The 27,157-nt window shown below is 41.7% G+C and overlaps 1 protein-coding gene across 1 annotated transcript in view; it reads right to left on the bottom strand.

The window, feature by feature from the left end:
* PTPRN2 (protein tyrosine phosphatase receptor type N2) overlaps nucleotides 1–27,157 on the bottom strand; it is a 947,086-nt gene that overhangs the window by 316,618 nt on the left and 603,311 nt on the right. The window contains exon 12 of the mRNA XM_083188999.1: nucleotides 11,681–11,745. Coding sequence (XP_083045125.1) covers nucleotides 11,681–11,745 — 65 coding nt within the window. The remainder of the gene's footprint in view (nucleotides 1–11,680; nucleotides 11,746–27,157) is intronic.

The raw sequence follows: 27,157 nt of genomic DNA, 5'->3' as shown, positions 1-27,157 counted from the left end.
ACATCGGTCTTACAGGAACATTCCGGAAAGTCATCCAACCACTAAATCAGGATCTTTAACATTTCTCTATCCATAAACACTACTGTGTGCTTTGTGTACCTCCTCCATGGAGCACAGGTTAATGCAGTAAATCAGGCATGTCCAACACCAGTAGGGTGTGAAATAAACTGGCTGTGGTCTAGCACGCATTCCCACCACCATCCCTCATTTAAAAAAAAAAAAATTATTGAAGTTTTGTAAAAAGTACAATTAAACAAAGAGAAAACAATAAAAATAAGCATACAGAGGCTCTTGAGAAATTATTTTTGTACAACATGCATGATAGGAGTAGCTAAAAATAAGTACATAGAGGGGGGCATTTACTAGATGTGTATTCTAGTTCACATGTGATGTTGCTATGGACAACCAATCAGAATCTTCTTATTATTTATTAGCACCCTGTAGAAGATAGTAGACAGGATCTGATTGGTTTCCCATAGCAACATCACATGTGAAGTAGAATACACATCTTAGTAAATACCCCTCTGAATTCAATATCAAGAGGTAGAATAAGAGTGTTTAAGTCTTGGGATAGAGGGAGAAAAGGGTAATCTCTGTGGTCAGCTATGGGTCAGATGATTGGAAATAGACATGAAAGCAGCTATGCAGAAGGGATTGTGTATGGGGAGTCTATCCATCTAGACCAGGGGTTCTCAAACTCTGTCCTCAGGACCCCACACAGTTCATGTTTTCCAGGTCACCTGACAGGTGCACAGGTGCATTCATTACTCACTGACACATTTCAAAAGATCCACAGGTGGAGATAATTATTTCACTTGTGATTCTGTGAGGAGACCTGCAAAACATGCACTGTGTGGGGTCCTTAGGACCGAGTTTGAGAACCAATGATCTACAAATGCATCGGGATTCATCTTTGCAGGTGATGGCGATGGCGTCGCCATCGCCATCACCTGCATCCCCGCCATCTGTATGCGCGTCCCCTTCTGACGGTGCTGCCCTCGGTCGCCCGGTGCCCACACCGGGCAACCGCACCCCGTGCAGCCTCCTCGGGTCCCCCCCCAGCATATTCAGCGGGAGGCGGACAGTACTGCGTCCGCCTCGCCGCCCCGCCGCCCGGATACTGAGACGCGCGTGCGTGGGGGACGCATGCGCGTCTCAGTGAGATGGAGCGCCGTGTTGCTGGCGGATCGCCAGCAGCATGCTGCTGGAGGTTCGCCAGCAAAGTTAAAACCGGCCCCATCTGTAGACCAGCGATTCTCAAACTGTGGGTCCTGACCTCAAAGTGTGTCCCAAACTTCTCACCATGGGGTCGCGACTCCATGTTGCTGACCATCAGAAAGATGACTTTTCTAATCTCAGACAGTGATTCAAGGAATCTGAAAAGTCTGTTGAGTTGTCTGTTATTTTAGACTCCTCTCATCATTTTGTGCCTCCACAATGCTGCCATGTATGTGCTGTCTGCTGACTACACATGTGATGTGATGACCTTCTGCAGTAATTTGCTGGGGTCCTGTAATTATTTTTATTGTCTGATGGGGTTCCAGAGCAAAAAAGTTTGAGGACCCCTGATCTAGACCATACCGCCAAGAATTTATGTCCCGCTTTTCTGGCCAAATACAGTACGTCAATTTCTCATGTGGGATGGTTTTGATAACCAGTGATAACCAGTATTGTGTGGTTGGGAAATTCTTTGTAATCCAAGTTCTAGCAATTCAGACCTTGGCTAGGATGCAAAGATCAATTACATATCGCCGAGTCAGTGTATCCAATGTCTCCTCATCCAAAGCAGGAAACACACCGCAGGCGACATAACATCTTGCGGGATGACGGTATTAATTATAATGTTAATGACTTCTTCGGACCAGAAGTTATCTACAATATGTGAGAACACAACCACAGTTAATGCCAAAAGGAGCCATCCTGCGCACCACATTTGGGACAACGTGGGACAGAAATACTGCCCATACGATATAATTTGTCGGGTGTGCAATATATCCTATGTAAAATGAAGAAATGGATCTGATGAAATCTAACGGGGACTGGCCAGAGCCAATTCCCACATAGCGTCAGGTAATGGCCCTAGTTCCAATTCCCAATAATCTGAGGCAAATTATCGGATGGTGCTGATAACTGAACATTGGAGTAAAAATTGACAAAATGACAAAATGATTACATGAGGAACCTACAACCAGGCTCTTCACTGGGGAATCTAGGATTGGAGGAGCATCCCTAAATTTAAACAAGTTTGTACATCTAAGCATTCAGCAATCTAAGTGAATTGTTTTTAAGAAAATTCCTAATGTTACTTTTGTTACAATAATGTATGCCCATATCACATAGTAATGCTGCACATTGCCCAGAATGTGTGTTGTTGATTAGACCGTCAGCTAATACATATCAATTTAATGTGTGCCCAGAGGCAGAACTCTGGGAGGCAATGGAGTCATCTGCCGGCGGGCTCCTGCTCCCAAGGGGGTGCCTCTCCTCCCCCAGGAAGTTTAAATCAATTATTTAAAAGCCAAGGATATTGCTTCTGTGGCTGAGTTCTGAAATATATGTGTTATCTATCTATATTTCTGAACAGAAATATATATTTTATATAGGGTTGTGTGTGTGTGTGTGTGTGTGTGTGTGTGTATGTGGGGGGCACCAATATATATCTTGCCTCGGGGCAACTGGAGCGAAATTACGCCACTGTGTGTGCCCATATTACATAATAATGCCACATAGTACCCAGTTGGTGGGTTGGCGGGCATGTAGTGCAACTTACTGTCTGTGATTTGGTGGACTGGAAGCAAGGGACAATCTGCAAACTACTTGCCATGATACACATGTATTAAAGACTGCTGAATGCACTGTCCCACACAAAGGGACAGTCTACATACTATGTCAGTGTTATAAGTGTGCTCAATGCAGTGTCTGAATATGCTTGACATGTACTGTAGTTTTATATACACATGAAATATGAGTTTCCCAAACTCCATCATTATAGTCCATGTTTTAAGGTTATCCACGCTAAAGCCTAAATGGTTAAATCAAATTGATTGAGGTACTAATTAAGTCACTTGTGCTCAAGCATGGATATAATTAAACCTGGACTGTAATCGCGAATACACTGTAGTGTATGCAGAGAGTGACCCCAGAGTGGCCTATGATCTACAGGTGGATAGTGATCGATGCGATGGAGATCTCTGCAGTAAATTATTGAGAGACTAATTATTCCATCAGTGCTCCTTTGAGATCTATTAAGCACAGGCTCTGTTTTTGTAGGATGCAAGGCAAGTTTTTAAATGTAAAGGATATTTTTTTTTCTACTGACCTTCACTGACTACACATGAGTATGTCCGTGCATGTACTTGTAGTGCCATAAGTCTGCAATACTCAGGGGCGTTGTAAGAGAGGAGGAGGCCCATGTGCATCCTCCTCTGTCCAGGCCCCTTCCTCTCTGCCGGGAGCAGCGCAGTGTATAGTAGGGTCTGAGCATTAGAAAGCTCAGACCCTACTGCACATTTGCGAATCTCCGGAAAAATGGCTGCCGTGTTGTAGAGTGATGAGCACTAGTGTGCCCAGACTCCACTGTGCATGCACATATCCCCGGAAAAATGGTTGCCACGTCATTTTCCAAGCGATTTCAGCAGCACTCCTTCAAGTATTAGCAAAATGGGTGCAGCATGTGTGGTGTGAGCCCTCAGTGCACGCATTATAAATACGCCACTGGCACTACTGTACATATAGTGACCCATAAAACATGAACAAGTGTTTTCCTTGTCATAAATACAATATTATTACCCCCTCTTCCGCAGCAATTAAATATTTCTCTATAATATAATACTAAAATAACACTGTCATCTTAACAAAAAACAGACATTAATCCCGGTAAAAAAGCATACATTATTCCATGTAATCCATGTAAAATATTCAGAAAATGGTTCAAAATGCAGCTACAGTACCATGATACTAACCAACCAGCCCCTGCCCTGTACCAGCCTCATAACGCCCATTCTACAGTATATTCCCTCCACTGGCTGCCTGTAAGAAAGCGTATCGTCTTCAAGATTGGCTTGCTCACTTCCAAAGCCTTACATGATCAGGGCTCGAGGTACCTGAAATAAGTCTTGATCCCTAACTGCCCTGCTCGCATACTGTGATCTGTAGATGAAGGACTATTAGCAGTGCCAAGAATCTCACTATATTCATCTGGGGGACAAGCTTTTAGCTTTGAGGCTCCAACTCGTTGGAATTTGCTTCCCCACACAGTTCATGAAGTTCTAGAATCCTTCAAAAATAGACCCAAGACCTGCACTTACACAAATGTCTCTTGTTTAACTAGAAAAGGCAAATGTAAAGCAAGGCGTCCTATTAGGAGACAAGTGCTATATAAATAACAATATTATTACTATTATTATTATTATTATTATTATTATTATTAGTATGTTAATTTTTTTGTTCTTCATCCTGGTATGTACAAAATGTACTATCCCCCAGAAGTTATTGTCTATACTACAGAAAACCCATGGATCAGCAAAAACATATGCAGATTCGACAATTTAGCGGACGTTTTCAACAATGCACATTTGACTTTAAAAAAAGTTGAATGTGCATAGGCAACTATGGAAAATGGTCGTATCCAATGAATGTTTGTGATGTCAAAATGACACTTGTGTGTTAAGGTGTGAACACACTGTACGATCCCTGCTTCCCCTTAATATTGGCGGCAACGGGGACCCGGCAGGGTGCCAGCATCGGAAAGTGCATACACAGCTGCCAATGCCAGCAGGCGACGAATGACGGCAGAGGGGGCAGGGGCCATGGCACTCGTTAACTGTCTGCTCCTTCATCTGTACATGCACAGCATTGGCTGTCAGTGGGAGCATACACACTGGACAATATACTGAGCGATATAGCTCAGAATGACTAAAATGAGCGATATCTCACATTTTATCGCCCAGTGTGTGCAGGGCTTTACTTGTGGAGCACTGCCAATCCATAAATGACAGCTTATGTTATTATCATGAACTCTGTATACTAAAAGGGGTCATGACCTCCCTCACTTAACCACTCTGCAGCTAGTTCTCCTCCTGGTGCAAAGCCTGGGGGAGAGCCAACATGTAATATTACTTGTAGCATTTGAGTCATTTTTAAAACTAATAGCAGCGACGCTGTGCCAGTTTTATATAAATACAGTTTAGAAATGAGAAAATATAAGCAGTAGTGATGTACAATACTGATTATTTGAGCTTCTACAGTGCTTAGGCTCCAATTCAATAAAACAACAGTATTCATGTACAGTAGTAACAGTTCCAAATACATTGATGGTGGACACAAGAAGGCAGTATACATTGAACATGACTTTCTGCTCTGCCTGAATGCTCTATTTATGGTGAGATCATCTTGTACTGCAAGGGAACATTGCAATGATTTCAGAAAGTAAGAAAATAAAGTGTACAGATGGAGCCGCTCTCAACTATCTTCCTTAGGTCATGGCTCAGCATGGCTAGTCATGGCTATCCTATTGTTCTCAGAAGCAATACAATACATAGAACAATACAGTAGGGGATTAGCAGAGTAATCCTATTACTCAATTAATCCTATTAAAGGGCTAGATGATGAGGACTCCATCTGTACATTATATCATACATTTAATGTTTTCTTAGGTGTCCAGTCCATAGGTCAACACCACATGGTCTAAATGCACAAGGTCAACAATAAAAATTTATAAATGGTGGACATCCAGGTGGACTATAAGCCAAGAATCACAAGCCAAAAATCACAAGCGACTCGTCTCGTGGCTCGAAGCTATCGGTGGTAAACTGAGATTTAATATTGGCCCCTCAAACCAAAAAATGGTCTGACGCCCCTGTTTCCTATCATTGCATAAATATTAGACACTGTACAGTAGGCTAAACAAATGTTGCTAATATTGAAGAAAGCAAGCATGTTTTATTAGTGTGGCCAGTTTTTAATAATGTTTTGGCTGTATAACTTTGTATAGTATTTTTTTTTACATTTTCTGTGCAAATTTAGTACACAAAGTTATTTTTACTTAGGGGTAAATTTACTAAAGGTCAATGTTGGTTTAATTTGAACTAAACTGATAATGATTGATAATGAAATCATAATGATTTCTAGATGTTAGTAAAGTGCAAGTTACCCTTTAAAACAAACCGTTGATTTAGAATTGGTTAGTATCAATTAAAAGTGACCTTTAGCAAACTGACCCCATCATCTCAAATAGGCAGCAAAAGGCAATATTATATAGACTCTAATGGGGAAATTTACTAAGATGGGAGATCTATTTCACATGGGATGTTGCTATGGGCAACCAAACAGATTCTACTTCTAATTTATTTAGCACCTTCCAGAAGATAATAGATATATCAACATCCCATGTGAAACAGAACTCCCACCTTAGTAAATTTCCCTTTAAATGTGAATTTGATCTGATTACTCAACAGTTACAGAATTCACACCATGGTGATAAAGGTAAAACTGAATTTCAATGATTCAAGATTCATTTTTCTCAAAAGTTTGTTAAATTAGAAAAGTTTAATCAAATTTTGGACTTGCCAGAATACTTTGAGCATTTCTGATCACGTCTTTCTTTATCTCTCTAACCGTTCTTTTGATGTGACAATCTCACATACTGGCTAATCAACTCCACTGATTTTCCATCCCTTACATTGCAACGGTATGACACCAGGATATGCCGGTTTGACATAGCAGCTCCTTCTATTTTTGTAGGAATGGTGCTGCCGTATTATTCTAGACTGATAACAACTGGATCTCAAGTGTAAGAGTAATAGCCTGAAGGAAAAAAAAGCAGCAATCTCAGCGATGTCACTAGAATAAGTCATTATAATGATGTCATGATTTTTTTCTATAGATTTAGCCATGGCAGACTTATTTTCAGGGCCTTTAAAAATCCTACTTCCCAATGTTCTTTTGTCACAATTGTAGAATTCAGTATCACTTCCGTGTTCTGTTTTTACTTTCTTCTGCCACAAAGTGGAAGTGGTATCTGCTAATACCAGCTGAATCCAATACTAGTGTCCATAAGAACAGAAAATGGTGAAATCAGAATTGACAATGTGATATTCCTGATAATGGTGAGCAGTTACGATACACTTGCTGCAGCATCTCATGACAATGGTACACTGTATGATTTCATCCATTCAACCAGATTTGTCCCAGCACTGTTCCAACTGTATTTCTCAATTCTGATATCTAGAGATGGACCCCCGTGTTTTTGTTTTCTTTTTGGTTCTAATTCATCATCATCATTATCATCATTATGTTTTGGTTTGGTTTTGGCAAAACTAAACAACTGTTTTGGTTAATTTTTGGATTTTGGTTTAAGTTCAAAATCGGTGATCATTGATAGAAATCAATAAAGTATCTAAAACTATGTTATTTTTACGATCCAAAATCCAAATTCTGATTTCAAATCAAAATTCCTAGTTGCAAAAATATTCAAACTTAAACTTGGTTTAGATCAGATCTTCTCAGGATGTCTGGACCGGGTTTTGGTTTGGTTCCACAAGATTCAAGTGGATTCAAATTTTTAGAGAACCAAACCACACATCTACTAATACACATGTGGAATATATTACACATTCTAGCTTTTATTTGTCTTTCTCTCCAGTAATTGTTTTTACTCAATGACCTGTAACCAACACTGCTGATACAAATATTCACAAATGCAATTCTCAAAATCCAAGAGTACAGTACATCAATATGGTGGTATTCTGCGCCTTTCCCTGGTTTTCCAGAAGAAAAGGCATTCTTTCTTCACACAAGACCCTCCCCCCCCCCCCCCCCCCCACACACACACACTTTTCTAGAATGGACCGTTAAAGTACTAGTCATACCTGTTAATGGAGTCTACTAATTCTAGGGCAACATGGCTTTTATTTGGGGGAAATAACGAGCATTGTAGTCTTAGCTATTGTTACTTAAAAATCAACCTTCAATAAAATGTATATTGTTTTGATTTATGTTATTTCATTTCTAGTACCTTTTTTTTATAGTAGTTATTTTTTTGCTACTTATCTGCCTAAACGAAAGTGTACCCCCAAGACTAGGGTAAATATCAGAAGAGGTACTGTATGAAAAACTTGCTATGGCCCAGGGATAGACAGTGCTACTGATACTGTAGTTGTATAAAGGTGTATGCAAGCAATTCAGCCATTGGAAGCCAATTTCAGCAGTCACATGTAATGAATGGGTCATAGTCAAAGTACAAGGTAAAGGGTCTTGAATCAAAGGAAATCAATACACATACAAGACTCAGAGTAAGTGAACAAGGTTTGGTCTGAGATGGTTCAGCAGACCAGGATGTCTTCATACTCTTCCTGAGATAAATCATATCATTGACATCAACTGATTAGACATCAAGCCTACCAAGCAGATGGCCATATTTTTAACCTTTAAATATAACATTTTAATAAAAATAGACAAATCAAATAAACTGGATTTATATATTATGCAAATACAAAACACAGGTATGTAAAAATATATTCCTAAATGATAAAGATTTACAAATAATCATGAATATGCACAAACAATAAAATCAGGTGCTGATAGATGGAAAAATTATTATTATAAAAAAGTGTATTATTTTTGCATATAGCTGTAATGTTTTATTTCTAAAATAAAAGTGCAAATCTAAAAATTTAGACACTGTAAAGTTGTTAAGTTAAAAGTTCCATAAAAGTCTGTATAAAAAGTTTTACCCTGTGAACAAGCCTAGAAATACATAAATAAGTAATGTGAGAAGCCTGTAGCACTCTGTGTAATACAGTACTGTACTATATTATTGTGGCTGTGATGATAAATCTTGAATTGGGCTTAGTTAAATGTTTGGCTTAAAAAACTACAAACAGTTTTGTGTAGTACAGTATGTACTAATGAATTCAAATATACAAAATACAGGGGCAGATTTATTAAGCTTGGAGAAGAGATAAACTGGAGATAAAGCGGTGAAAAGGTAAAAGAAGATAAAGCACCAGCCAATCAACTCCCAACTGTCTTTTTCAAACACAGCTGATTGGCTGTCCTGTATCTCCTTTTACCTTTTCTCCGCTTTATCTCCAGTTTATCTCTTCTCCAAGCTTAATAAATCTGCCCCTAAGTTACAAATTGAATATGGAGTACTGTACAGCCCTATGCCCTGGGAGGAGACAACGGGCCTGATTCCGATGGGGTTGGAAGTGAGGTACATAGCCCAAAGTTCCAATGTTCAGTACTTACAGTACTGTATGTTACATCTGCTGTCGGGATTCTGTCCTGGCTGTTGCCAAGCAATAGTTACAGCTGCTGTCATCAGCCTCTGTGGATATAGGTCACAGGGTCGACAGCACTAAGGTCAACCTGCATTGGACCGACCACTGAATGTCGATATGAGCCAAGGTTGACACTTGGGAAGGTCGACACGAGCTTAGGTCGACATGTCATTAGGTGGACACAAGCATTAGGGCAACATGGGCTAGGTTTACAGTCAAAAGGTCGACATGTGGTTTTTCACTTTTTTACCCCGAATGTTAACAGTCGACATGGACACTAAAAATGTGCACCGCACATGGAGAGCGCAGCGTGCCATGCAAGGGGGCTGCATGGCACGCTGTGCTCTCCATGCGTCGGGCCACACTATTTTATTTCCCCACCGCACCCTAGTGGATGGTAGGGTATGAAATACCGCCTTAAGTGGTCGACCCAATGCATGCCGACCTTAGTGCTGTTGACCTAACAACCGTATACCCACCATCTGTATGCCTGCTCTCCTCAGCTGGAGTAATGAAGGATCTGTGTGTGCACTAGTGCCTCAGCTGCAGTAGACTAACTCTTTACCTGAACTTATGCTGCTCTCTGGTGATTGGCTGTATTCCTCCCCCTTATCTTGCATTCAGCCTATCCATGCCCTTTCAGTCATAGACTCTGAGCCTAGCATCTGAGAGAGTGTGTTTCTGGACCTTTGTCTTGCTCCTGTGTCCTGTCTTATCCAGAAAATCCCTTGTCTGAACCAGTCCTGCAACTGTGTCCTGTTCTTTCTAGAAAACATGCCCTGCCAAATTTCGGTAGACCCACTGCATGCTAGTCAGTTTTCAGTCTGTCCTGAAACCTTACATCTCCTGGATTATAGTCTTTGCCGTAGCTTCCTAGTCCTCAGTCCATCTACAGCAGCATTGTCTTAATTTCCTCATCTCCTAATGTTCATTTTACAAGCCTGTCAAATACGACAAAATCTGCATTTGAATTACTTCAGCTCTAGCCTGCAATCTCCCAGAAACCTGCACCATCTCTGCATACTGCAAGTTTACTATTTACCACAAAGGGCCAGATGTATAGTATCAAGCTTCAAAAAGTGATAACATAGACATAACCCAACATAAACATCCAGCCAATCAGCTCCTACCTGCCATGTTACATGCTGTGTTTGAAAAATGACAGGTAGGAGCTGACTGGCTGGTTGTTCATCACTCTGCACTTTATCCCTTTTTGAAGCTTGATTCATCTGGCCCAAAGTCTTCACAGGAATTACTCCAAGTCTGGTTTGCATTCTCCCAGAAACCTGCATCATCTGTTCTCATGCCACAAATCATCTAGCCACTATAACAATCTCAGGTCTGACCTGCATTCTTTCAGTAGCTGTGTCATTATACCCTCCTGCCTACTTAACAGTGTTATTCAGTGTCAGGGGACCCAGAGTGGACGGCCATGACCCCGCCTCTGCTCTGGGTTAAGCCAACCACCTGATTTCTGACATTGCTCATCTACAGTAAATACACCAGTAGTCATAACAACTTAACACATGTGCCACACCCATACTAGGGGTGGCGTTGGCTGCCGTTTTCCAACATGGAGGTGTGTTGACTAAATTTTGGTGTAGCACAGAGGCCAGGATCTCCATCAGAATATGGACATTTCCTGGCCTTTTATTCCAAACTGCAGCTGCCGACACGATGGATCAAACAGTTGGCCGATGGTGTTGCAGAGGATGCAGCACAGATCATTAATGTAAGCAGGAAGTGCCTACTTATATCAAATGCCTCTAGCTGCATTTATATACAAGTGCTTCCATGTAAGCAGCAGCAATTGCACCTCAAACCACATCTGAGTGAGGCCCAGGGTCACTTAGAGATCACTGACCTCTATAGAAAGGGCATCTCAGCATTGCAAATGACAGAGCGAAGATGACAGGAACTAGAACATGCTCCTATCACTCAAACGCAATACAGAGATGTCCATGTGTACTGCACTGGTGTCGCTCCATAGAGATCAAGAATAGGTATGGGGAGCTTCCGTCTCCCCCGTCCTCCTGGTACAATTGGAAGGGTGAAAACAATTACCGTCTGCAAAGGGCCTAAAGGTGATTTTTGCTTCTGTCAGATACTTACAGCAATTATCAACCATAAAACAACAAAATACAATGATGAGTCGGACATTTAATGAACTGATCAGATTTCCCCGGACTATGACATCTCTCCATCACTTTTAACAACATCTTTAATATAATATTGAGATGTTAATAGAAAGAAAAGTGTAACCATGGAAATCTAAATAAATATGGATTAATGATAAAGTTTTTAAATGTTGTATATATGATGTTATATTTTTCTGCGAAATCAAATATAATAATACATCCTTGCAAAAAATAAGAAAGGAATATATAACAGGGTCCTACCTCCGCAACGCCCGTCTGTAGGATTCGCAGCCCTGTGGATTTCTCAAGCTTCTCCTTATTTGCAGCTAGAATGAAGAAAATAAAAAGTGAAATATTATTTTGTGTGGTTGCCTTAGTCATCTTCTGCATTCATCTATAGGCACACCGCTCTAACACCGGCCACCAATAAAATGGACATCGTTATGAAAGACAATTATCCTAATTATATGCCATTCTGAGGTCTACTGTTGACACAATATAAGTAGAATTTTTCAGAGGCTTAAGCCAATGCGATTAGCATGTCAGCAAAAATATGCATCATATCTAAAGCCATTATCATCACAACACCTTCATGGCAGCTGTGTCAAGCATTAGTGCCCTCTGTACAAATGCAAAATACATGTACCTATTAATCCAAGTCTTTGTATGGACCTAATGTAACAGCAGTAACAGTGAAATGCTTGGCAGGCGTTACTAATGGTGGCTCAACTCAGCCGTTTATCTGCAAGCACGGACAGTGTAATGGTTAGCAATACTGCCTCACAGCAATGAGGCCATGGGTCCAATTTCCACCATAGTCAGAACTGCATTTATACATTCTCCCCGTGCTTGCGTGGGTTTCCTCCGGGTACTCTGATTTCCTCCCACAATCCAAAAATACACTGGTAGGTTAATTTGCTTCCAACAAAATGTTATCGAATGGAGTTATCAGAACCTTTGTATGGCAAGGAAAAGTTTTGGTGGTGTCAGACATCAGACATTTTTTTTTTTATAAAACCTCAAACCACTGTCTGTACATCGCATGTTGCATGTTAATACTTCTGTGCTCCTTGTTGTGTTTATGTATCAAATTGACATGCACAATCACTATATTGAGCTAGCAGTGTGGTTACTATAAAGCAAGAACCCAATTACATGATGGTAGCATTACTGCCTCAAAAAACTGAGGTCATGAGTTAAATTCCAGACCAAGGCATAATCTGTATAGAGCAGTGGTAGCCAACTCCAGTCCTCCAGAGCTACCAACAGTTCACATTTTCCAACAACCTAGCTGCTGTACAGGTGCACCTTATTACTCACTGACACATTATAAATGGTCCACAGGTGGAGCTAATTATTTCACTTGTGATTCTGTGAGGAGACCTGGAAAACATGCACTGTTGGTAGCTCTCGAGGACTGGAGTTGGCTACCAAAGGTATATAGTTTTGTATGTTCTCTAAGTGTTTACGTGGGTTCCCTTCAAGTACTCTGGGGCAGCACCAACGTGTAATGGATATCCTTACTGCCTCACATCACTGAGGTCATGGATTCAATTCCCACGAGGGCTCTAACGTGAATGTGTGCATATGAACATGTTGTAGGGAATATAGATTGTAAGCTCCAATGGGGAAATATAGTCTTTGTAAAGGGAGTAGAATATGTGTGCGCTATATAAATATCTGTTAATAAATACTACCTCTTCTACTAATAATAATAATTGGCCCTAGTCTATATGTAAGTACATGGGTGTAGCTATAGTGGGTGCCATTGTTATGGGGTCTAGAGGCTCAGGGTGTCAGGTTCACTCGCACCCAGGTCATATAGTTGTCTACCAAGTTGCCTACTATAAATTGAACTCAGGGCAGTGTGTGGTGTAATGTTAACTGTGGACACTGGGTGGCGTAATGTTAACTGGGGGCACTGTGTGGCTTAATGTGAACTGGGGGCACTCTGTACAATAATATGAACTAAGGCACAACTATGAGGCATAACATTAACTATGGCCATACAATACAATTTGGCATAACATTAACTATGGCCATATAGCTAGATCCCTACAGTGTTTTTTTTTAAGTACTATGAAACCTAATATAAAAAAAATGAAGGAACATGTGACACTGGTTGAATGGGTTGGATACATGATCCCAACAGCAGCGATGGTCAGAAAACAAACACCAGTATTCTAATAGTCAAGATCCCTCCAGTTCTAGGCTAATAATTGTAACCTTTGTCCCTCCCTCCCCCTAACCTTTCTTTCCCTCAGTTTAACCCTAACCTCCTCCTCCCCCTCCCTGCAGCCTAACTCTAATCCTCCTTTCCTGCAGCCAACAGCTGGCTATATAATAGACAATATCGTTAATGATTTGCCTTGAACTCCTCAGAGGTCCAGAATAAAAGATAACTTCACTGGTCAGTGACTATCCAGGAGATTCTGGGCCAGATGCACTAAGCTTCAAAAGTGATAAACTGGAGAGTGATAAACAACCAACCAATCAGCTCCTGCCTGACATTTCTCAAACACAGTCTGTGACATGGCAGGTAGGAGCTGATTGGCTGGTGTTTCTCACTCTCCATTTTATCACTTTTGAAGCTTAGTGCATCTGGCCCTCTCTAGCTGTTGCTGGTGATAAGTCAGGATTTTACCATGTACAGATGACAGAGGCGGTCATTAATGACCCACTGGAGCATGCATCGTTAACGATATAGGGGGTTGTGCAGACCAGATCGCTGGGCAACTTTGTAGATGTCAACGATCATATAGACACCACCAAGACAGAATAAAAACCCACCATGTGCAAGTCTGCGAATGACTTGTGAAAATACCACGATACCACCTAGCTGCAAATCTATACTCAACTCACTCACATCTAATGATTGTCCAAATCTGTGCAAGTGTGTGTAACTCTGACCTTTCCGCAACTCTGCGACAGAGACAGGGTGATCGAGGCCGGAGCTGACATCACACACCCTCCCTGAAAATACTTGGACATGCCTGCGTGTCTTCTGACACTCCCAGAAAACGGCCTTGTTCATCCTGGGGCCCTCACACATTAGTGGCCCCCACAGACTGCTTTATAAATTGGAGAAGTCTCTTAAAAAGCAGTCTGTGGGCCCCCCCCCAGGGACAGGCAGCACACTCCCTGTGCTCTCTCCCAGCATTTGCCCTGCTGCCAATCATTGCTGATCGGTCAGCACAGCAGGACCCCTGTCCCAGAGGCTGCAGACAATAGCAACCGCTAGGGAAGTGTAAATTAACCTCCCATAAGCCCCCCCCCCCCCCCTCTCTGTATCTGGGCTGTGTCTGCTGTTTCAAAAAGGAGGTTGTGATGTTCGGATGGTCGCCATGTTCCCGACCGATGTTTGAAAAAAATATCAACAAAATTTTTTAATGGGGGGCCCCCATACATTTGTTGCCCAGGGCCCCCACCCGCCTTAATCCGGCCCTGCCTAACCTACACCTGATACCTCCCTTCGGGATCTCGGCTGTTGGGATCCGGCATCCGCCGGAATCCTGAGCAATGGGATACCAACTACATTCCATTTGCACAAACCTGACTGGCTTTTTAGTTTTCATGTGAGGAACCACCTTCTGCAAGTTATTACTATACAAATACTGTGCTGTAAGATACCGAATGACAAGAACATACTGTATGGTCAAACTCTGAAGCATTTAGGAATCTTTTTTTTTTTTTTTTTAGTTTTTATGGGTTAAGCAAAAACCAAACTCTATCTCTGAGATTCTCATTATTTTGAAATTAAATCTCTCCCCTTTTCATATTGCTTTTTACAAGTTATCCTGAATAGAAAAATATACATTTTAGAATTTAATTTATTTTTCCTAATAAAAGTAGAACTCATTTGGAACATTCAAAGCATTGGGCAACATAAGACCTCTTTTTTGTATTTGTGTGAAACAAAGGGTTTTGAAATATAAAAATGAAGCCCTTCAAAATTAAATTCATAGATGAAGGATATGCAAATAACCTGAAGAAGCGGAACCCTATAATGTTCTAAAAATTCTGCAACAGCCTGTTTAATTAGTATTTTAATTTATCAGAATAATTCCTTACACTTGACAATTCATTCAGTAATCCATATAATTAAGCACGTTTCTACACTGAAATAATTTAGTCTGCACCCTGAATTGTAACCTCTGGGAATTTCGGGAAGCATTTTTGATCAACATAATACAGCCTTTGGCCTCTCTGCTATGTCTAGTGGTTCCAGCATTGGGGGACAGAAGGGGGTCACGGTGACACTGAGGTGATCACTGGTGTGCTCACAGCTCCAGTTATATGTGAAGGCAAAAAGTAATACATATTTTATAACCAGAAAAAACATTATTGGCAATGTTAATAGGAGCATATTGCAGGACATTCATAGTAGTTGAAATAAATATGACTAACAGTTTATATCAAATTCAACATTTCAGTTAACCTAAAATTGTTGCAAAAACAAAGGGTCGAAGGAAATGTTGGATAGGATGTAAATGCATACCTCCCAACATCTGATGCCATGAAGGAGGGACAGTGTGCAAAATATTGGGGGGTGTCACTGCACTACCGCAAACCACGCCCCATTTTTGCCACTGTGGGGGCATTCCCAGCAGTTTAACCCCTTCCCGACATTTGACGTATATATACGTCATGGCCGGGATGTACTTCCCGACACATGACGTATATATACGTCATGACTTCAAAGTGCCACTGCGTCTAGAGACGCAGTGACAGAGGGACGATCACCCCCCCGTCGGCGATCGCTGTGATTGGCTGTTCAATGTGAACAGCCATTCGCAGCGTTTTCCTGTGTTACCGGCGAATCAGACGCTCGGTAACACAGGTGTCAATCACCGCCGGGTGTGAGGGGGCATGAGGGGGTCATCGGTGACGACGACACCTCACCCCACCTGCCCCCAAGGCTGTGATTGGTCCGTCGGACCGACGGACCAATCACAGCCAAGGCGCGCCATTTAAACTAACGGTGACTGCGCTGCAGACGCCATTCCGGTCTGGAATTGCGTGCAGAGCGGTCACCGGCCACTCTGTCGTGATATACATACCTGAACCTTGCCTGATACTTACCTGATCACCGCTGATCACCGCTGGTAGCGTGCTGCCAGCAGTTGGATGCTTCCTGGATCCTGTGTCCTGCTGCTGCAGTGTCATAGAGTCACAGATCGTGAGAGATAGTGACAGATAGTGACAGAGAGTGACAGAGAGTGATAGAGAGTGATAGAGAGTGATAGAGAGTGATAGAGAGTGCTATATTTTGTGTCTGCTGCACCCCTTTTGTGCTGATCAGTATATCTGTGCTGATCAGCAACTTTTTGGGGTTTTTTTTTTTTATATATATACCTGTCAGTTGCACCAAAGGTTGTGCTGCCTGTGCAACTGACTGCTGCCCCCCCCCTTTTGTGCTGATCAGTTTAAATTAATTAACTGATCAGCAACTTTTTGGGGGTCCAGGTTTTTTTTTTTATATATATACCCTGTCAGGTTGCACCCACAGTTGTCTGCCTGCTGCCCCTCACTGCTAATCAGTGTCGCATCACTGCATCACTGATCGGCAGTTTTTTTTTTGGGGGGGGATTGCAGTGGGGTTTTGTTTTTACACCCACGTTGCTTTTGTGGGTGCTTTTGTGGGTGTCCTGTGGCCGCTGATCAGTGACGTACATCACTGAACAGCATTTTTGGCACAGGGTTGATATCATTTTTTTTCTGCAGTTTTTTTAAATTGTTTTTATTTTGGAGAGTGCTGTGGTATTTTTTTTTTTTAAATTGTTTTTACACCTGTTGCCTTTGAGCGCTGTTCAGTAACCCCTTCAATTTTTTTTTTTTTATTGGGATCAAATTCCTGTATAAAGTATTTTTTTTCTGCACTACATACACACTACACACTACATACCCCCCGTGTTGAAATAAAGTTTGTACCCCCCCAACACTATACACGTGTTGAAACATTACACTTACAGAAACACAAAAATAAAAATGGCATCCCAAATGTCATCCCAAATGTCATCCCAGTCATCCAGAAGAATGCATTCAGCGGAGGAGGCATATGCCATGCTTGCCTCTGACTCTGACACAGCCAGTGATGCAAGCGGGGAATTTGAAGGATTCGTCTTAAGCTCCTCTTCCTCCTCTAGTGATGAGGGACCCCCTCAAAGACGCCCCCGTAGAGCAGCTGAGACCCCCCCAAATGATTGATCCCGTATGGACCCCACCACCAGACAATTTTGAGCCCCAGGTTCCTGAGTTTTTGGCGATCCCAGGAATCCAATTTGATTCAACAGGTCTCAGAGAAATTGACTTTTTCAAATTATTTTTCTCTGATGATTTTATAAATTTAATGGTGGACCAAAGTAATTTATATGCCCAGCAGTTTATTGCTCAAAACCCCACGTCATCATTTGCTAGGTGGACCCCTGTAGATGCAGTAGAGATGATGACGTTTTGGGGTCTGGTGTTACATATGGGCATAGTAAAAAAGCCAGAAATTAGGCAATATTGGAGTACAGATGTTCTGTACAGCACCCCACTTTACCGTATGGCCATGACTCGGACTCGTTTTGAGATAATCCTTAAATTTTTACATTACACCGATAATGCACAGTGCCCACCCAGAGATGATCCCACCTTTGACCGGCTATTCAAAGTCAGGCCGGTCATTGATCATTTCAGTGCCAAATTTGCAGAGTACATCCCTGAAAAATTCATTTGTATCGACGAGTCCCTTATACATTTTAAAGGAAGGGTTAAATTCCGCCAGTACCTTCCCAGTAAGAGGGCAAGGTATGGCATAAAAATGTATAAACTGTGTGAAAGCACCTCAGGGTACACCCACAGGTTTAGGGTATATGAAGGGAAGGATTCAAGAATTGAACCGCCAGAATGCCCCCCCTCCCTCGTAGGTGTTAGTGGAAAAATTGTCTGGGATTTAGTGCACCCCTTCCTGGATAAAGGTTATCACCTCTATGTGGATAACTTTTACACTAGCATCCCCCTGTTTAAGGCCCTTGGTTCAAGAGGTACAGCAGCTTGCGGTACTGTGCGCAAGAACCAAAGAGGCCTCCCAAAAACGCACATTGCCCAAGTACTGAGAAGGGGTGAAAGCAGGTCACAATCCACCGAAAATATGTTGTTGGTCAAATATAAGGACAAGAGGGATGTCCTTATACTGACAACAATTCATGGAGACAGTACCACTTCCATCCCTGTACGAGGTACCAGTACCCACACCTCAAAACCTAATTGTATCCTAGATTACAATAAGTACATGGGCGGAGTGGATCTTTCAGATCAGGTACTGAAGCCGTACAGTCCCCTGCGGAAAACAAAAATCTGGTACAAGAAGCTGGCCGTGTATATCATCCAGATGGCACTGTATAACGCTTACGTGCTATTCCATTCTACCAGCCAGAGGGGGACATTTATGCACTTTCAAGAGGAAGTCATAAAGGGCCTAATATTTGGGAACCAGCAGGCAGAGGGCCCCAGTACTTCTAGTACTGGCCCCCGTATTGTACCAGGGCAGCATTTTCCTAACGAAATCCCCTCCACTGCAAGAAAGGGCAGGACACAAAAAAGGTGCAAAGTTTGCTATAAAAAGGGAATAAGAAAGGATACTATTTTCCACTGTGAAACTTGCCCCGACAAACCCGGCCTATGTATAAAGGAGTGTTTTAAAATATACCACACATCTATGGATTATTAGTTTCATCATTTCACCGTGCTTCGGGGGTCTTGCTAATGCCACATAGCACCCACCATTCATTCCACCAGAATCTGAGCTGCAAAATCCAAAAATCACTCCTTCCCTTCTGAGTCCTGCCATGCACCCAACTGGTATTTTTTGGTCACATATGAGGCATTGCCATACTCGGGAGAAATTGGGGCACAGATTTTGGGGTGCTTTGTCTCCTTCATTCCTTGTGAAAATGAAAAATTTGGAGCCAGAACTGCATTTTTGTGTAAAAAATGTAATTTTTCATTTGCACAGCCCAGTTGTATCAAAATTGGTGAAACCCCTGGGGGTTTGAAATGTACACTATACCCCTAGATGAATTCCCTGAGGGGTGTAGTTTGCAAAATGGGGTCACTTGTGGGGGGGTTCCACTGTATTGGTGCTTCGGGGGTCTTGCTAATGCGACATAGCACCCACCAACATTCCACCAGAATCTGAGCTGCAAAATCCAAAAATCACTCCTTCCCTTCAGAGTCCTGCCATGCACCCAAATGGTATTTTTTGGTCACATGTGAGGCATTGTCGTACTCGGGAGAAATTGGGGCACAGATTTTGGGGTGCTTTGTCTCCTTCATTCCTTGTGAAAATGACAAATTTGGAGCCAGAACTGCATTTTTGTGTAAAAAATGTAATTTTTCATTTGCACAGCCCAGTTGTATCAAAATTGGTGAAACCCCTGGGGGTTTGAAATGTACACTATACCCCTAGATGAATTCCCTGAGGGGTGTAGTTTGCAAAATGGGGTCACTTGTGGGGGGGTTCCACTGTATTTGTGCTTCGGGGGTCTTGCTAATGCGACATAGCACCCACCAACATTCCACCAGAATCTGAGCTGCAAAATCCAAAAATCACTCCTTCCCTTCTGAGTCCTGCCATGCACCCAGATGGTATTTTTTGGTCACATGTGAGGCATTGCCGTACTCGGGAGAAATTGGGGCACAGATTTTGGGGTGCTTTGTCTCCTTCATTCCTTGTCAAAATGAAAAATTTGGAGCCAGAACTGCATTTTTGTGTCAAAAAATTCATTTTTCATTTTCACTGCCCAGTTGTACCACAATTGGTGAAACCCCTGGGGGTTTGAAATGTACACTATACCCCTAGATGAATTCCCTGAGGGGTGTAGTTTGCAAAATGGGGTCACTTGTGGGGGGGTTCCTAACTTTTAGCATCTCATGGTGCCTAGAAACCTACATGGTGCCTAAAAAATAATCTCATAAAAAGGAGGCTCCAAAATCAAGTAGGTGCTCCTTCTATTATGAAGCCTGTGGTTTGGTCAAAGTGCACACTAGGGCCACATATAGGATATTTATGAAAACAAAAGAATTGGGGGAATCAATTTTTAGTCACATTTCTCTAGTAAAATCTACTGTGTTCCTTAGAAAAATGTATTAAAATTGCAAATCTGCAAAAAAAATGAAATTTTGAAATTTCACCTACACTTTGTTTTAATTCCTGTGAAACACCTAAAGGGTTAACAAACTTCCAAAATGCTGTTTTGAATACTGTGAGGGGTGCAGTTTTTGAACTGGCATCATTTATGGGGGTGTCTCACATACAAGTCCCTCAAAGTCACATCAGAACTGAACTGGTCCCTAAAAAAATCAGTGTTTGAAATTTTCTTGAAAATTTGAGAATTTGCTATTCATATTTTAAGCCTCCTAGTGTCCAAAAAAATTAAAAGGATGTTGAAATAATGATGGAAACATAAAGTAGACATATGGTCTATGTTAGTTATTAACTATTTTGAGTGGTATGATTATTTGTCTCACAAGCAGAAAATTTAACATTTTGAAAATTGCTAAATTTTCCATTTTTTTACGACATTTTGGTATTTTTCACAAAAAAACACAGACTGTATCGACCCAAATTTACCACTAACTTGAAGTACAATGTGTCACGAGAAAACAATCTCAAAATCACTGGGATAAGTAAAAGCAAAAAAAAGTTATCCCCACTTAAGTGATACCTGTCAGATTTGAAAAAAAGGGCTCTGTCAGGAAGGCAAAAACAAGCTGCGGCGGGAAGGGGTTAAAGAAGAACATATGCCTGTCAAAGCCTATAATTAGTTCTTGAGGGAAGGTATACAGCGGTGATGTTTTTTAAAACCCACAAACATTGTATTTTTGTTTAAAAATCGAGGTTAAAAATAGACTTTTGTCCCTAGAGTACTTTCACTGGATGCGTCCATATGGCATGGCTAAAGGTGCCCATACACGGTGCGATGCGATGCACAGTCCCACGGGCTGCACATACTTTTTTTACTGCCCACGGATCTCATGGCCCGCAAATCGCATGTGCCCATACACAGTGCGATCATCGCAACATGTACGGGCACATTAAGATGATCAGTTTTGCTTGGCTACAAATGAACCGGTTCTTCTTGCATCCTACTACAAACCACTAACCTTGCTATAAAATGAATTGTATTTTATATGCATGTGACATTTCTGCACAAGCCTTCTAGTTATTTTATTATTATTATTATTATTATTATTATTATTCTTACTATACTTTATTTATATGGCACCACAAGGGATCCCCAGGGCCCAATTACAGAGTAAGTGAATGAACAAGTAACGCAGGAAACAGTGACTTTGATTTGGTTCTTGAAGAATTATTGAAGCTGATTGATTGATACTGTACTTACAGTATATACAGCTTCTCTTAGGCTAATAGATGCTGTCAGGGCCGGTACTTATTTGCCGTCCTTTCCCCTGGCTGGGCGGCGGGCCTCGGACTGCGCTACCACAGTGGTTAGTGCCCGCGGCCGCAGCAACCAACTGCCCAGTGCCCACAGTCAATATGGCCTCGACGGCGGTCGCTTTCGGGTGACGTCGACCGGGACTGAGCGGCTTCAGCGTGGGTGGCGGTGGGTGTACGTGGCCTCAAGCGGTGTGTCACCAACTTGGTAAGTGATGCGCCCCCCCCCCGCCTCCCCCCCCCCCCGGCCGGCTCATTACCGAGCCCATAGATATAGATATGTAGATATAGATCTCTCTCTCTCTCTCTCTCTATATATATATATATATATATATATATATTTATATATATATATATATATATATTTATATATATATATATTTTTATATATATATATATATATATATATATATATATATATATATATATATATATATAAATTTAGTTTTGATTTAATGGCAGTTCAGGATGTGTCTAGCTGAGTAAAAGAAGGTAAATAAAAGGCAAGAACCTGAGCATAATAATCAATAGAATTCTTAAATAAAACATGGACCTCTGTATTCTGTCTATAGAAGTCTTTCTTCGACTCTGTTTTGAACCTTCTAGATCCACAGGGAAATATACTCTAACTGGGTAAATATTTCGGCAGTGAAAATAAGCATAAAACATGGAACAGTAATATAGCAGAGGGCTTATATATATGGATGACCATTATAGTCATAAGAAAAGCAGTTGTTCCAAGCACTTCACAGATATACTGTATATGACATCACCATCTGTCATTGCACTGACAGCTCTGGAGGGTTGTGATTGAATGTACTGTACATCCCATCAGAAACATTTGGCTCATAATATATATTTTCATGGTTGTATTTTGGTGAGCAGTGTATATACCATATGCTCAACCAAATTCTACAACCTTTTTCTTCCAATGGCCATCAAATGGAAAATATATCTAATCTGAACACTGCCCCATTTATAATAAGAATATATTGGTAACTAAACAGTCATTATTACATTCATCATCACACATATGGTTACGGGAACAATATCCAGAATGTCTAGTATCTTAGGGGTTCATTCTGATTTGACCGGATAGGGCCAAATTTGGCCTCGTTCTGACAGTTCTACAATGTCTCCGGCCCATTCACACGGAACAGAATGGGGGGGGGGGATGTCATCGGCCTCAGGTGTCATCCATGGGTATGCACAGCGCGTCATGGGCATCCCCATGAAAACACTGGGCGTTTATGTGGGATTGCAGGCAGGACGAGGTGTGCCGGGGTCAGACGGCTGATGTCACATGACGTAAACCACCCGCCCGGTCTTCATCCTGCTGGCCGCAAATATAAGTCAGTCTCAACTGACAAAGTCAGGGGAAATCATTTGATGATTTCCCTTGCTGCCGGCACATGTAAGGTTATGTGTCTCTGTGACACATCCCCTTGCATGGTTGTGAGGGGAAACAGTGGCGGCAATTCACCAGGATGGCAGGGCAGCTTACAATGACATAAAGGCGTGAGATTCGCAGCTTACCTAGATAATCAGAATCAGGGCCTTAGGGGTAGATGTATAAAGCAGTGATATGGGTGGAGATGTGATAAAGTGCCTGGTACTTTATCGACGGCCAATCAGCTCCTATTTAAACCCAGCCTATATCTTAACAGGCAGGAGCTGATTGGATGGTGATAAAGTACCTGAGACTTTATCACTTCTCCTCCCTTATTACTGCTTCATTCATCTACCCCTCAGTTCCTTTTCCAACATGCCAACGCAACTAGGGAGGAGAGGCACACAGAGGAACACAAGCTCCACAAACAAAAGGATATATAAAAAAATGTCAGCGGGACAAATGGTCATGTGACCTACAGATTGAGGTCAGAAAAATCAGAAGATGTAATTGCTTGGTGACAGGACACTGGGATAGAACCATTTTGTAACTGGAAGTCTTTATTTACATAGCATATATTCTCTTTACTAGTTTTCATACATAAATACTTATGAACTAAGACTGGCTATTTGTTTATCATTACCTTTTCATGCAATAAATAATTATCTTTAAAACGCTACATTTTTATACCCTGAAAACATCAATATTATTTTACTTAATCCGTATATGCTTGTCACTAACCCGTTAGAATTCTGTGCTTCATTTTAAAGCATTGTTACTATTACATGGCTTTATTAGAGCAATTATTGGTTGTATTGTTTGCCTGTATATTATAATCTCTCTTTTGTCTATGTTTAATATAAGCCTTTTATTGTTCAGCTCAAGGCCTGTATTTAAGATCCTTTTTAGTTCTTTGTCCTCACACTTTTGTGCTATTTCAATTTCAAGTCAATTATCAGCCCATTCCTGCTTCAAGATAATTAATGTACGTATTGAAAATCAAAGGTGCAGACTGTGTACCTATCTCGTGGCTCTTGGGCGAAATTATCAAAGCACATTACAAAAAACACATTTATGGTTTTTAATTTCATTTCATTTGATGCATTTTAGCCCAAATTGTTTGCATAAAGCAATATGGCACAGCATACACTTAAGGACCCGTTTCAAAAAGAAATGTACTAAAAATGTTATATATTTCTTGTAAAAAAAAACATCAAATTGTATTCACAATATGAACACAGTTCAAAGAGAAGTGGCTCCTTTGGTGTGGAACAAAATGCACTTGGAATAAGAGAGAGGTTTTTATCAAAGGGAGTTCCATTCTGGAATACAAAATTCAAGTGTTAATTTTTTAAAATTTATTTTAAAGACTCTTTTAACCCTAAATATAAAACATTTTGAACTTTCCGTACCAAGCATCCAAGGATGTTCATTAAAAAAACTGGAAGCTATTTTGCAACAGGAAGTTCAGGTTAGCGTTAGAATCAGAATTTGTAAGAAAAGGGGATTTTTGTAAGAACTTACTGTTTAAATCCTTTTCTCTGAAGCCATCCTGGTGACACAGCTCAACCATGGGATGTAGGAGGGGTCCGAAGGAGCCAGGCACCTATGCTAAAGCTTTGAGAGGCAGGCTCCTCCCTTCTGCATCCCAGCATCCTCAGTTCAACTTCTAGAGCACACTAGGATACAATAACTCAGTACAACACAGAACATATTAATATGCACAATCAATTAACTGAACCATTATAACATGACCACACATGAAACGGTATTACTTACTGAGTGTAAGGGAGGGATCGCTGTGTCACCAGGATGGATTCAGAGAAAAGGATTAGAACAGTAAATTCTTAAAAAAATCCCATTTTCTCTTTCCTCCCTCCTGCTGACATAGCTCAACCATGGGACATTCAAGACCCGGGCCTTTGGGAGGGTACGCTCAGGTCTGCAGTTCTCAACACTGCTCACCCAAATGATGCATCCTCTGACGCGAACTTATGAAACCTATACAATTTGATAAATGTGTGAACAGATGATCAAGTGGCAGCCCTGCATACTTGTTCTGCCATAGCCCCGTCACGCACCGCCCATGAGGCAGCAACCGACCTGGTGGTATGAGAATTAATTCTGGAAGGCACTGGTCTGCCAACTTTGTTATAAGCAAAAGCAATTACCAACCTTAACCATCAAGCAATGGTCTGCTTAGAAGCTGGCCAGCCCCTTTTGTGTACATCATACAAAACCAATAGTAAATCAGTTTTACTGACTTCTTTTACTCTGTCCACATAAATGTGCAAAGCGCGAACAAAAATCCACATTTTTAAGTCTGTCACTATTTCTGATCTCTGAGGACTGAACACCGGAAGAACAATTTCTTGCTTTAAATGAAACGAAGAAACAACCTTAGGTAAAAACTTAGGAACTGTTCGCAGCACAGCCCTATCATCATGAAATATCAAAAACGGAGACCTACAAGATAAGGCCCCCAAATCAGAAACACGCCTTGCAGAGGTGATTGCCAACAAAAAGGTCAATTTCCATGCAACAAATTACAGGTCAGCCGACCTTAATGGTTCAAAAGGAGGTTTCTGAAGGACTGATAACACCAGGGACAAATCCCAGGGTGCCACTGGTTGTTTATAAGGAGGCTTCCGCCACGTAACTCTTTGGAGAAACATCTGTACTGTAGCTCCGGTAACAAACCTATTTTCTTTTGAAAAAAAGATAGACAAAGCTGACAATTGAACTTTCAAGGACTTGAGACTTAGGCCCGAGGAGAAACCATCCTGTAAAAATTCTAGAAGTCTAGAAACTTTAAACCTAGATGTGTGAACTTTTTGCCGTTCACACCATCTAATGTATTTTTTCAAACCCTATAATAGTTTGCAGAAGAAACCAGTTTCCTTGCATTATTTATGGTACGAATAACGGCTTCTGGAAACCCCTTCTTCTTTAAGATAGAAGTTTCAAGAGCCAGGCCATCAAATTTAGGCGAGCTAGGTCCTGATGTAAGAAGGAACCTTGTCTGAGCAGGTCTGGCTGAAGAGGAAGATGCCATGATGCTGTCGATAACCTCAGAATGCTGGATTACCAAGATCTCCTTGGCCAATCCGGCACTATCAGGATGACACATGTTCCTTGCGACCTCACCCTCTCCAGCACCTGGGCAATCATGGGAAATGGAGGGAAGACATATGCCAACCTGACCTTCCAGGGCACTGTCATTGCATCCACCGCCCAAGCCAGCAGATCTCTGGTCCTCGCACAGAACCTGGGTACTTGACAATTGTGCCTGGACGCCATGAAGTCCACTTCTGGAAGCCCCCAAAGAGCTACAATCTCCTGGAACACTTGTGGATGTAACGCCCATTCTCCTTCCAGAAGATCTTATCTGCTTAGGAAATCCACTTCCACATTCCGAATTCCCGAAATGAAAACAGCAGATTAGGCTGGAACATTGGCCTCTGCCCATTCAAAGATCCGAATCACTCCCATCATTGCCATCTTGCTGTGAATGCCCCCTTGGTGGTTCAGATATGCCACAGTCGTGGCATTGTCCAATTGAATGCAAATGGGAGATCCCTCAGAATCCCTTCCACCTGCAGCAGGGTCTTCCAGACTACACGTAGTTCCAGTAGATTGATCGACAAGCATGATACTTCCCTGGACCACAGACCCTGCAACCTCAACTCCAAAGCCATTTCTCCCCATCCCCTGAGACTGGCATCCGTGGTGACCACCAACCACTCCCATGACCGGAGAGAGCGATTGGAGAGATTCCACATCTGTCCACCAAAGCAAAGCCGTCCGCGTTTCTGGCGTCAAGACCACTTTCTCTGTTTTAATGGCCTTGGGATTCCCTGACCAACATGCCAAAATGTTCCATTGAAATGGCCGTGAATGAAAT

Source organism: Crinia signifera, chromosome 5, assembly GCF_055691185.1.
Source record: "Crinia signifera chromosome 5, ASM5569118v1, whole genome shotgun sequence".
Classification (NCBI taxonomy): Eukaryota; Metazoa; Chordata; class Amphibia; order Anura; family Myobatrachidae; genus Crinia; species Crinia signifera.
This window is presented reverse-complemented; position numbering and strand designations above follow the sequence as displayed.